Raw genomic sequence first — 12,540 nt, 5'->3', positions numbered from 1 at the left:
GAGCGTTGCAATCTCAGCCCTTTCTTTAGCAGGGAGGGGAGGGATTTCTGTGGACCGGCAGCCACCAGCACAGGTTTATTTATGTCATGGGGGCGGGCGGGCAGAGGTGTTTGGGGCAAGGGAGCTGGCCGAGGGTGACTGTGAAATAACCCCCACTCTAGGGGGCTCTTAGTCCGCATCCTTCCCAGGGGCAGTTGCTCCGGCGGCGGCAGCGCCATCATCAGCCTGGGCTGGGGCTTGAGCCGCGCCCGCCCGCCTGCGGCTGAGGCGATTCCGCCAGAGAGGAGCAGCCGCGCTCGCGCTACGGGCCTGGCGGAGCCGGCGGCGGCTCGGAGCAGACCCAGGGAGGAAGGGGGTGGGTAGGCATCGAGCCGGCCAGGCGGCGCGGAGCGGAGATTATAAGGAGCCCTGGAAAATGGCTGCTTGGAAACTGTCAGCTGGGACAGAGGCTGGCTGCTAATCCCCCCCCCCCACTAGGGGGAATGGGGGCAGATAAGAGCGCCCCGCCCCTCCGCTTGCGACTGAACCCCCCCCACACCCAGCTCCCGGGCCGCCTGGGTGGGCGATGCTGTAGCGGGCTCGGGAGCGCTCAGTCCCCAGCTGAGGGGGGAGGAAGCGGCAGCAGCTGCTGTCCGGGGGGGGCGTCCCGTTATCAGAGGAGAGGGGGGAGCTGGTGAGGCGGAACCGCACGGTCACGAGCCAGGCTCCCCTCCGTGGAGGAGGGGAGCGGGGCTGCGAGGGCCGGGCTCTACCTCACGGGGGGCGGCGGCGGCGGCGGGGGGTTGGCTCGCCCTGACAGGATTAATTCTCTCCAGGACGGTCTCCCGGCGGCTGAGGGTGGGAGCCGCCCGCAGTGCCGCCGTCCGGCGCGGGTCGGGTGGCTGGGCGGGGGTCTGTTCCGAGCCGCCCGGCGGAGTCCGCGCCTCCGGCGGCGACGATGGATCCGGGGAGCGCCTGGCGGAGGGTGGCAGGCTCCCCTGCGCCCCACGGAGTGTGGAGACCTTGTTCCTCTTCCCCCTGCTGCTCAGCCTCGCTGCTGGATATGAACAGCTGGTTGCTCTTCTACGGCGTCCTGTACCTGGTGCTCTATGCCCAGGTGTCCCAGTCCAAGCCCTGCGACAGGACCTCCTGCTTCTCCGGGCGGTGTGTCAACTCCACCTGCCTGTGTGACCAGGGCTGGGTAGGAGACCAGTGCCAGCATTGCCAGGGCCGGTTCAAGTAAGTCTCTGCTTAACGTATGATCATTCTCCCCCCGCCCCCCGTGCGCAGATGCCTGCTGTGTTTGCCTGTGCCTGGCATGATTTTGTGGGTGTGTGACTGAAGTAGATTACAGAAGTTGGAGAGGAAATAGGCCCACCACACACAAGTCCATTCCCTCCCCTCCCCCGCAAATACAGATTAGATGTTGAACTGATGAATATAGTTTTAAAAATTGTATTAAGGCTAATGTTAAAATGATACACAGGTTAAGGAAAGAGTGTCTAATACTGCTGTCCTTTCTGGGACCCTTATGAAAATGACATGTATCTCCAGGAACTTCCCTGGTGAAGGAAAAAACGTTAATACATTTGAATGATTTTCCTTCAGGGGACTAAAAATCTTTCTCCCATTCTCCTCCTCCTCCCACCAACCTTCTTTCAAGTGCTCTAACAAGACAGGCATTAATTAACACACACCTAGCATCACATACATATGCTTTCCATTCATTATTGAACACTATAATACGGGTTAATTATGGTTCTCTGGGAAGAGGGGGTGGTGGTGCTTAACTTATGAAATTTCCCTGCAAGGGCTGAATGAGTCAAAGAGATTGAACTATGTTTTCATGCCTGAAAGTGGACTAATACATGCTGACTGGACGGTGTGGGGGAAGCATACACTGATACCCTGATTTATCTATTCTGTGGATACAATGGAAGATTGAGTTTCTAGCGCTGTCACTCTGATCCTTCCCTAAGCTTGCTTAAAAGGAAGTTAGCATAGCTCAGTGGATAAGATACTAGACTGGGAGTGAGATGACCAGTGTTCTGCTTCCAGTTTGCCACTAATCTGTAGCATGACCTTAGACAAATCACTTAGCCTCTCTGTTTTCTTTACATATCAGATATGGCTAAATTGTACTCGCCCTTTCTTATGAAGCACTTTAAGATCTACAGCTGAAAAATGCCATATGATATCTAATTAACAATAACAATGTGCTCGATATCTGGGAGAGGCAACATCACAAATTATGTCTTCAAGGGGAATTTAAAGAGAGAATACTGTCAACTAAATTATTTAAAATCTATTTAGATTTGGGTAAAAGTTTTTCCCCTCTTTTGGCAAATGAAAGCTGAACAAGATGGCTTCCATATTGTCGTTAATAATTATGATTGTTAAAAAAATGTTTTATTCTGAGAGAAGGGGAGCAAAATGAGCATACTTTTCAGGCAAACAAGTCACTCTAGTTCACTTAAGGAACAGTTGCAAGACGTGTTGGCTAAATAACGTACCTGCTCTGGGAAGAGCAGAATTTGCCTGAGAACTTGATGATCTTGTGTTTGTTCCATTAGTGAGTTGTTGACTGACTTGGAAAAGGGAGGGCAAAAATGAAAGGTGTAGATATTAAGCTGTTTCATCTGCATACTACAGTTAAAATTGATATGTTAAGCACATGTGTGAAGGATTTGGGGTTTTGTAACTGATCAGTAACCCTGGAACCATGGGCTAATTGTCAGGAGGATTGTGAATGACAGGAGGGAAAGCCTCTGTGGATCTTCTTTGTGTACAATGATCAGCAGTAGACATGCTTATAGAGCCAGGAATGCCTTGCTCCAAAGGGATTATCTATATCCTGTAGCTGGATGCCAGTCACAGCATATCCTAATAGTACAAGGGCTAGGTCAAACTTTAATCTTTTGATTAAATTTCAAAGCTTGTAATTAATGAATATATTCTCTGATGGGTTACTAAAGCTGATGACACTAGAATGCCTTTAGGCATTAGCCCTTAGCTGAATTTTCTTGATTATTTGGTATTAAAGCATTTGTTGTTTGTTTACATCAGTTGCATTTGTCAGGTAAACTTAATGGGAAGAAGCACAATGGTTATATTTTGCCTCATGGCACTCTGCTCAATTCCAGTAGAATGCTAATAATCCATCCTCACCTAGAGGAAGGTCTAGCTGCATATTAAAAGGGCAGCATTTCCTTAGTTAAGTGCACAATGTTTAAGACTTGGATCCTTAGGGGTTTTGGTAAAATCAGAATGCATTTGTCATTAGCTACTCTATTCTAGGGTGCATATCATTAAAAGTGTCACTGATGCCAACATTACAATTTTGTTACAGAACGAGCTTTTTGCTTATTTGGGAGAACTGCTTTTAAAGATACACTGGTCTGGAAAAGTTATCGAGATTGGGTGCCATAAAGCTTTACTTTTGAGAAGCAAAATGTACCGTACTGTGTTAAAACTATGTGGTGGTAATATAGCATTGTAAAGACCTACCCAATTTGTCTATTACTCTAAGTGGGGACTGTGTAAAGTTTGCCATTATTTGGTAGCACAAATGACTTACAAGCCATGAAATTTAGCTAGATGCTTAACAGTGTGGTGATTAGTGTATTGTAAATGTCTAGAATAGATAGCGGCTGGAATATGGGTGCAGACAGGGGAAAGCGATATAAGCTTTGCCTTGCAGCCATGTGATTTGAAGGCCTTTCTGACTTGTGCAGAATACGGGGAGGCTTTCTTGTTATAGTGGAACTAGCCTATCTCATCTGTCTATGAGGCAGAACCATCTGCTGTAGACATGTGCAGCCTATGGCTAGGTTTTTCACAGTGACACTTGTAGGTGATGACTGTCTGTGACCTTACTGACGCTTGTTGCTCCAATCAATTAAAATTATTGTAGAGAATGTTTCAACAAGAATAGAGATGTTATTGATAAGCATGTTGGACTATTGTACACGCAATTAAAATTAATGTACAGGATGTAAATACAAGGTATACAAAAATGTTAATTGAATATAGAATTCTGTCATGACTTTGAACATGCCTATATTATTTTAAAGTGGAGTTCTGTGCTTCAATGGTTTGAAGTGTGTGAGAGAATGGGTACAAGGTTAAAAACGAACTTTTAACTGATTTCAGCTTGACTGGTAGAGTTGAAAAGAGTCTTGGGATTCTTTGGGATTTTAAGGTGAGGCTTTATACACAAAGAACTGGGATCTTTCTTTAAAATAAAGTCTTCCTTCCTGGAAAAGAATCTATGATTAGGTGAGCTTCGGGAATGAGTGACTTGAATTAGCAAACATTGAAAGCATTAACATAAGGGGAAGACTCTAGGGAGTCTTGGGACCCATTAATTCTCATATGAGAGTATTTTTTTTTCTAAATTGAGGAATAGCAACCTAGCAGAGAGACATCAGAGATGATTGATCAATCTTAGTAAGCAGGTGTCAAAATTAATTGACTGATTCCATGGTAACCTAGCTTTTCCTCTATAGGGAATCTGTTACCAGAGTAAGATTACTTTCTAAATGTTGCTTTGGGATGGATGAAAGATAGATAGGGAAAAAGTGAATAGATGAAAATAATAGTTAAAGCTTTGTTAAAAGGCATTATTTGCTGCTTCTCCATATATCTACACTGTACTTTTCTCCTGAATGAAGAAAACTGTGCCCAGAACACAAAACTGAAACCGAGTAAGTACTGACCTACAGCAAAAATTGGAATGAGAGGGTGAAGTTTGGATTTTTAAATCCAGCCCATAGAAGTATATGGAAAGACATTCCACGGAGCATGGGGGAGATACCTCCATGTCTATAAAGTAACTAACAGACTGGATGTTAAATCAATAACAGTGCCGTTCTCTGTCTGCTGTCTGTCATAGTCCATGTGCTAGTTTAGATCAAACTTGCCACTTTTCAGTAGATTTGGTTTTAATAATGTTGAACTTAACACTGATACAACATTTAACTCAGACCTTTTCTGCCAGCTTTTCTGTCCCATAGGCTTTTATCTGTGGACTCCTTTACTCACACTCTGGATATCCTTTTGTAGAAAGCTGTGTCCATGACCCCCACCTGCCCCAGTTAGTCAGCAGAACCCACTTAACTCTTTCTTAGGAGGATCCACACTTGCTAACAAAGAGGGGTGTAACTGGTGCTAGTCTGCTACAAGATGAGAGCTGAGTGACTAAGTATGATTTTAACACTTCAGTTGAATAGATGGTCAAGATCTGTGCTAAAATTCTGGGGGATTGATTTTTTTTCTTACATTTTTCTTTGTGTGACTTTCAAGTACCTGTCCCAACATATCAAGTGCTTCTAGGCTTTAGGGGTTTATTCCTTGTTGTACTATGTGTATGGTAGCATCCATTACAGTCAAAGGTAACAAAACAGTTCCCATTATAACACCAAATTCATATACTTGTAATTTTCGGATTTGTTCACCTTTGAGGCTGACATTTTCCAGACCTATTCTCTGACAGTGAATTTAAATTTTTTTTAAGAGGTTAAATGAAGTTAAATACAGATGTATTCTTTGCTCTTTTTTTTCATATTATTCTCCACTGTTCAGCAAAATAGAACATTGTCTACATCAAAAAACATTAAGTGGAATATCCAGTCACACAAAAACAAACACTATATAACAGGTAAACAGGAAGGAAATAAAATCTGTTGTTTGTAGGGGGACAGGCAACAAGCCAGGGAGATGCAAGTTATTACAGAGAACTTGTAACAGCACAATTCCTAGGGTAAACACATATTTAAATATAGAGAATGAAAGCACATTTGGTCAGTTTCATTTTCTCCGCATGGTTTCATTTTGGAGTTTTTGTTCAGTTTTCTTTCTTTTATCAGTAGCACAAACTTCTGAAGAATAATCTAAGTCTTGTTACCATACATTACCCAGAATTTCTCTTAAAGTGTCATAGAAGTAGATACCCGTTGATTAATAAAATATTTTGCATCTATATTAGGGCTGTCGATTAATAGCGGTTAACTCGTGATTAACTCAAATTAATTGCAATTAAAAATTAATCACAATTAATCAGTTTTAATTTCACTGTTAAACAATAGAATACCAATTGAAATTCGTTAAATATTGTGGATCGTTTTTCTACATTTTCAAATATTTGATTTCAGTTTGCAACACAATACAAAGTGCATAGTGCTCACTTTATATTTTTATTACAAATATTTACATTGTAAAAATCATAAAAGAAATAGTATTTGTCAATTCACCTCATATAAGTACTGTAGCACTCTCTATTGTGAAAATGCATATAGTAAAACTTTAGAATCTGTAAGTCCCCTCCGTCCTACTCTTGGTCAGCCAGTCACTTAGACAGACAAGTTTGTTTACATTTGCGGGAGATAATGCTGCCCACTTCTTATTTACAGTGTCACCTGAAAATGAGAACAAGTGTTCACATGGCACTGTTGTAGATGGCATTGCTAAGTATTTATGGGTCAGGTATGCTAAACATTCTTATGCCCCTTCATGCTTTAGCCACCATGCCAGAGGACATGCTTCCATGCCGATGGTACTCGTTAAATTTAATTAATGCATTATTTTTTTATGACTGAACTCCTTGGAGGAGAATTGTATGTCTACTCTTTTTTACCTGCATTCTGCCATATATGTGTTATGGATGACAACCCAGTACCTGCTGTTTGATTTAAGAATACTTTCACTGCAGATCTGACAAAATGCAAAGAAGGTAACAATGTGAGGTTTCTAGAGATACCTACAGAACTCGACCCAAGGTTTAAGAATCTGAAGTGCTTTCCAAAATCTGAGAGGCACGAGGTGTGGAGCATGTTTTCAGAAGTCTTAAAAGAGCATCAGTCCAATGCGGAAACTACAGAACCCTGAACCACCAAAAAAGAAAATCAACATTTTGTTGGTGGCATCTGACTCGTGATGATGAAAATGAACGTGCATCAGTCTGCACTGCTTTGGATTGTTATCGAGCAGAACCCATCATCAACATGGCAGCATGTCCTCTGAAATGGTGGGCGAAGCATGAAGGGACATATGAATCTTTATCGCATCTGGCATATAAATATCTTGCGACACTGGCTACAACGGTGCCATGCGAACGCCTGTTTTTACTTTCAGGTAACATTATAAACAAGCGGGCAGCATTATCTCCTGCAAATTATAAACAAACTTGTTTGTCTGAGCAATTGGTTGAACAAGAAGTAGGACTGAGTGGACTTGTAGGCTCTAAAGTTTTACATTGTTTTATTTTTGAGGTCAATTATTTTTGTACATAATTCTACATTTGTAAGTTCAATTTTCATGTTAGAGATTGCACTACAGAATTTGGATTAGGTGATTTGAAAAATACTATATTTTATTACAAATATTTGTACTGTTAAAAAAAAGTGAGCACTGTACAATTTGTATTCTGTTGTAATTGAAATCAATATATTTGAAAATGTAGAAAACAGCCAAAAATATTTAACTAAATGGTATTCCGTTTTACAGAGCGATTTAATGATGCCTTTTAATCACGATTAATTTTTTTAATTGCTTGAGAGCCCTGATCCATACTAATTTGAGCAGTAAGACTCCTCAAGAAACACTTACTAAATTATATTTCCCAGTTTCATTGAATTCCAGTGCATTAATATTTTTACTGGGTTGCAGTGGACTCCCTTCATGTCCTGAGAATTAGTGAGGGTTGTCAAGGCTGAATCCCCACTCTGTCATTTTGAGTACAGAAGGTGGGGGCCTGCAAGGATTTTAAAAATTAATACTTCCTACTCCAGGCTTGTATTAAACTCCTAAGGTTACAGCTTTTCTCTGACCTTGGCTTGGTAAATGCTGCCACCACCCAAATGCCAAGAACCCCCTTGAATCCAGGAAGGAGCACTTGGGAATTCCTCCCTGTGGGGTACCCTCAAACCCTTTCAGCCCCTCTGCGGGGAAGAGCTCAGAAAGAAAACAAAGGAAATTAGCTGTTGCTACCAGCTAATAAAACAACACGCACAAACCTCTTAGGACACCAAAAATCCAGTCCTGTTCTTAAAGGTAAATTTTATTAAAAATAAAAAGGAAGAAAATACATCTGGAACTTAGGCTTTTGCTAGATTTTAAAAGAGCAATTCAAAAAATTAAGCACCCAAAATAGCTTTCTTGGGGGTTCATCTTAAAGGGTAAAAGCAAACAGAAGCATCTGGGGTTAGCACAGAGGAGTTCACAAGCCTTAAAAAAAAAAACCCAGAAAGAAACCTACCCATGTCTTTTTAGACATTCCCTAATTTTACTTACATATCTTCAGATAAGTAGGTTTGAGGTATGAATTGATGATCTCTAATGATACCTGGTTTAAAGCTGCTTACAGCATTGCTTCTCTGTGTCCCTGCAACCCAGAGAAAACAACAAAGAAAGGGAAAGTTTCTTTCCCAATTTTAAAAAGTTCTACCTTCCCATTTGGTCTTTTGGACAGGTGCCCACTTCCTTTTCTTTATCTGGGGGGCTTTTAACCCTTTACAGGTAAAGCAAGCAGAGAACAACTACCAAGAGGGATTTTACAGCTAACTGGCTGGCTGGGTGTCCATCAAAGGGAGCTCTTTTCTCTCCCCCCCCCCCATTATCATAAGGGTGATTATTAGATTCAGCTTTTCAGAAGTCCATATGTGGAGAAGAAAAAAGTCTTTGGGAGTGGGTGGGGTGTGGAGAAGGCAGCAAAACTTCTGCTTCCTCCTTCCCATCCCCCAAGAGTCTAGTAGCATCTGTCTTGTTATGTGAGCTCGTTGCTGATGCCCAGATCCAGCAGAGTAAAATATTATCTTCTATAAAGTCTACCAATTGTACAGTGGGGATTCTTAGGTTTCATGCAAGTTTTTTTAATATGCTAATTAGTTTGCAAGTTATTTTGTGTGCTGGACAGCCCTTATGTGTTAAGTTATATTAATTTCTGTTACCATCTTGTCTTTTCCATCAGTTTTAGACAAGTCTGACTTTCTGGTGTAATGCCTACTATGGGGAGCATATTATCCGGTACTAGGAATTTGCTCCCTTGTGGCTTGAACAAAATCACTTTTTTGGTTTAAAGCTTTTAACAGCTGTCTAATAGGGAGCCCTCTTGTAGTTCCTGAAGTCTGGAGATTGTCACCTGCTCCTGCAGGTTCTTTTCAATGGTGTAATGAGGTAGGAACTAGAAGCTTCGCTTTTAGCACTTTTACCTTCATTTCTCATTCTCTGACAACTCAAAAAATTCCCAATATATTGTAACAAGAGTGACTGTCAGGAGTACTGATAGAAAATTACGAAACTTTATTTCCTAGCTCTGGTCACCAGTTCTGGTCATGGTTGCAAAAATGCTGTGCTGTGATAGTTGACAGTATCCACTGATTAATTGAGTTCTGGTGCTTTATAAATTTTTTTTGGCAAGTTGTAAACATGCACACATCTGGCTGTGTGTGCTGGTTCTTGTGGCAGTTGCGTGCTGTTCCTGTGAATTTGTGTGTGTAAGTTTTCTTAGTGAGAGAAGAAATAGTCTTTGTATGGTGAAAGCAGCTTTCCCAATTTTTTTAAGGTTTGATGTATTGTTGAAAATTATAGCAGCATAGCTATTTCGGTCAGGCGTGTGCTGACGTAACCCCAGTGTATGGAAGAGTACTTCTGTTGATATAGCTACTGTCATTTGCGGAGGTGGTGTTCCTTCACCAACCGCAAACCTTGCTTCTGTCAGTATATGCTGCATCTACGGTAAGGGGCTATGCTGGCATAGCCATGCTGGTTAAGTCTCCATATTGTAGACATACCCTAAAATACAACTATAGCAAAAACTGCTGAAGGCTTAAACTGAAAAATTAGCATGGGATTAGTCTTTGCTGAGGACAAGCACTTTGTATTGATATAGAGATGTTTGGGGAATGTAAAAATGTTAAGTTGGTCCAAAAAGTTTGAAACAAAAACAAGAAAATGCTTTTTGGAAATGAGTTTTCCAACCAGCCCTAGGCATGCTCAGTAGTATCTGCTATGATTAGTTCTGCCTTTGTGACATTATTGCGTACTTCTCTGTCCTATCTGACAGGCACCGGGGCAGTGCAGTTTCTGAGCAGGAAGAAAGATAGTTGCTCTTAGGTTGTCACTGGAACTGTTTGCATAAAGCAAGAAGTTTTTTGTCTTGTTGAAGACCAAGATATTCCAGAAAAACTTACCTTAACATCAGGAACAGGCAATCTTGAATACTGGAGAGAATCACTAATCCTATAATTTTAGGGGCTTTGTGATTATTGCTGTATTCTACAGTGTGTGCCACTTAGATCCTTATGGAGGAAACTCTCTGATCATAGATCTCCTTTCTTCCATGTGGAAGAGAATCTGTGCCAACAGCAATAGTACCCTCTATTTCTTCCATAATGGACCTTACAGAAGGATTTCCACATGGCCAGGGCCCATCCCGGGCAAGGAGTTGGACACTGGGAAAGAGTAAGCAGGTCCATGAAAACTAGGCAAAAATGATAAAGTTCTAAGCTATAATATATGTGCCATGTAGCACCTCTCCTTCCCTCCACACACCATCTCTGGGAGCTTTCATGGTCAGAGAGAGTCCCTGGTAATGAGTCTGGAACCATGGGGAGTGATGCCCGTGGGGACTGATCTGTCAAATTGCATAGGCAATGACCTTTTTCTGTGGGGGTGAGGGGAGTAACTGCTACCTCCTTCCCTGATAGTACAATGTAAGGAAGTTTCTGTAAGATGATCTTCAACGAGTTTTCCTCTCCCTAGGTCCCTTCTTAGATGCTTGTATGTGGTGGGGTTTTTTTTTGTTGGGGTGGGGCAAAAAGTTTGTCTTTTAATGATGTGAAGATAATGCAAACAAATATGAACAAATTTAATCCCAGATGGTAGCAGCAGCAGTGCTGGGGACTCTCCCATTTCCCGCTACATTTACAATTGTATCCCGATCGGGGATAATAAATTAACCTTGTAAAGTAAAGGGACTAGCTTTCTTTATTTAACTGCAACTTTTAAATGGGCAGACTAACTTCTGTGTAGTCTGATTTGTGATTTTTTTTTTTAAATTTTATTTTTTTTTAAGATCCTGTCATAAACATACAGCTAAGGGTAGCATAAAATCCCTCCTTACCTGTAAAGGGTTAAGAAGCTCAGATAACCTGGTTGGCACCTGATCAAAAGGACCAATAAAGGGAGAAGATACTTTCAAATCTGAGGGGGAAGGTTTTTGTTTTCAGTTCCTTTGTTCTTTCCTGGTCAGTGAGGAGCCAGGGCAGGGAAAATACATCTCCCTAAGCCGTATCTGAACTAAGGATCTGATCTTACAGAAATAGTAAGTAATAGCAAGGAAATGCGTTAGATTATCTTTTGTTTTAGCTTGTGAATTTCACCTGTGCTAACAGGGAGGTTTATCCCTGTTTTTGTAACTTTAAAGTTTTGCCTAGAGGGGAAATCCTCCGTGTTTGGAATCTTTTTGTTACCCTGTAAAGTTATCTTCCATCCTGATTTTACAGAGGTGATTCTTTTTATCTTTTTAAAAATAAACTTCTTTTAAGAACCTGATGGTCTTTAGGACACTGAAAAACACAGGGGGTTTGATTTGTGCTCACTTTGTAACCAATTGGTTAGGATATTCTTAAGCCTCCCCAGGAAAGGGAGTGTAGGGGCTTGGGATATTTTGGGGGAGATAGGACTCCAAGTGGCTCTCCCAGAATGTTTGTTTAAATCACTTGGTGGTGGCAGCGATACTAAGGGCAAGGAAGGAATTTGTGCATTGGGGAAGTTTTTAACCTAAGCGGGTAGAAATAAGCTTGGGGGGTCTTTCATGCGGGTCTCCACATCTGTATCCTAGAGTGGGGAGGGAACCCTGATAGATTGCAACAGTAATGTTAAGTAGGCTGTATTGTACATGTGTAGTACTGTATTTACTATTTTGGCTTACGTGGTTCAATATGTAGATGAATACATTGCTGTTCATTATAAAGTGCGTAGTGTGGCTGAAATAATATTGTAGTTCTATTCCAACTTCACATTTCCTACTTTTACTTTTAACTGGGAAATGTAATGTACCATTATTTTATTTAAAAAAATCAATCTTTGGACCAGTGATCTAGAACATATGTATAACATATGATGTTATACATTGCACCTTTATGGGATGGATGGATTGTTTTGTTTTAATTCTGAAACTCCATTTGTAACTAAATATATTCAGGGAGAAATCAGAATATCTGGGATGTTGCTGCTTCTCTGTTGCAATATAATTAGCTATATTGTTTCTGGTATAGGGTTGTTAAAAAACATTGACTAGAAATGTGCTATGAAGTATTTTATAAAATAGTTCAGCAGTATTGAAATTTTAATTGTATTGGTGTCATTGCTTGCATTAAGATATTGTCTTGTTACATGTTCTTTTTTGAAAAATGAATGTCACTTATAGTGCTTATGTTTCCTGTTTCAAAATGTGTGCAACCAATGCTATTTTTAAAACAGGCTATTATATTTGCAACTGTTATTGGAAACCCAGATTTGCAAACAGTGTTTCCAAACAGTTCCTTACACTAGACTTCTTTG

General features: G+C 41.1%; 1 protein-coding gene across 9 annotated transcripts in view; it reads left to right on the top strand.

Moving 5' to 3' along the window:
- Positions 1–773: 773 nt before the first annotated feature.
- ATRNL1 (attractin like 1) overlaps positions 774–12,540 on the top strand; it is a 948,738-nt gene continuing 936,971 nt past the window's right edge. For all 9 annotated transcript variants that reach the window (XM_045024151.1, XM_045024152.1, XM_045024153.1 and 6 more), the window contains exon 1: positions 774–1,218. In XM_045024151.1, the coding sequence (XP_044880086.1) occupies positions 938–1,218 (281 nt within the window). In that variant the 5' untranslated portion in view covers positions 774–937. The remainder of the gene's footprint in view (positions 1,219–12,540) is intronic.

Source organism: Mauremys mutica, chromosome 7 (genome assembly GCF_020497125.1).
Source record: "Mauremys mutica isolate MM-2020 ecotype Southern chromosome 7, ASM2049712v1, whole genome shotgun sequence".
NCBI classification, from domain to species: Eukaryota; Metazoa; Chordata; order Testudines; family Geoemydidae; genus Mauremys; species Mauremys mutica.
The sequence above is the reverse complement of the archived record's forward strand: the minus strand, read 5'-3'. Positions and strand labels throughout refer to the sequence as shown.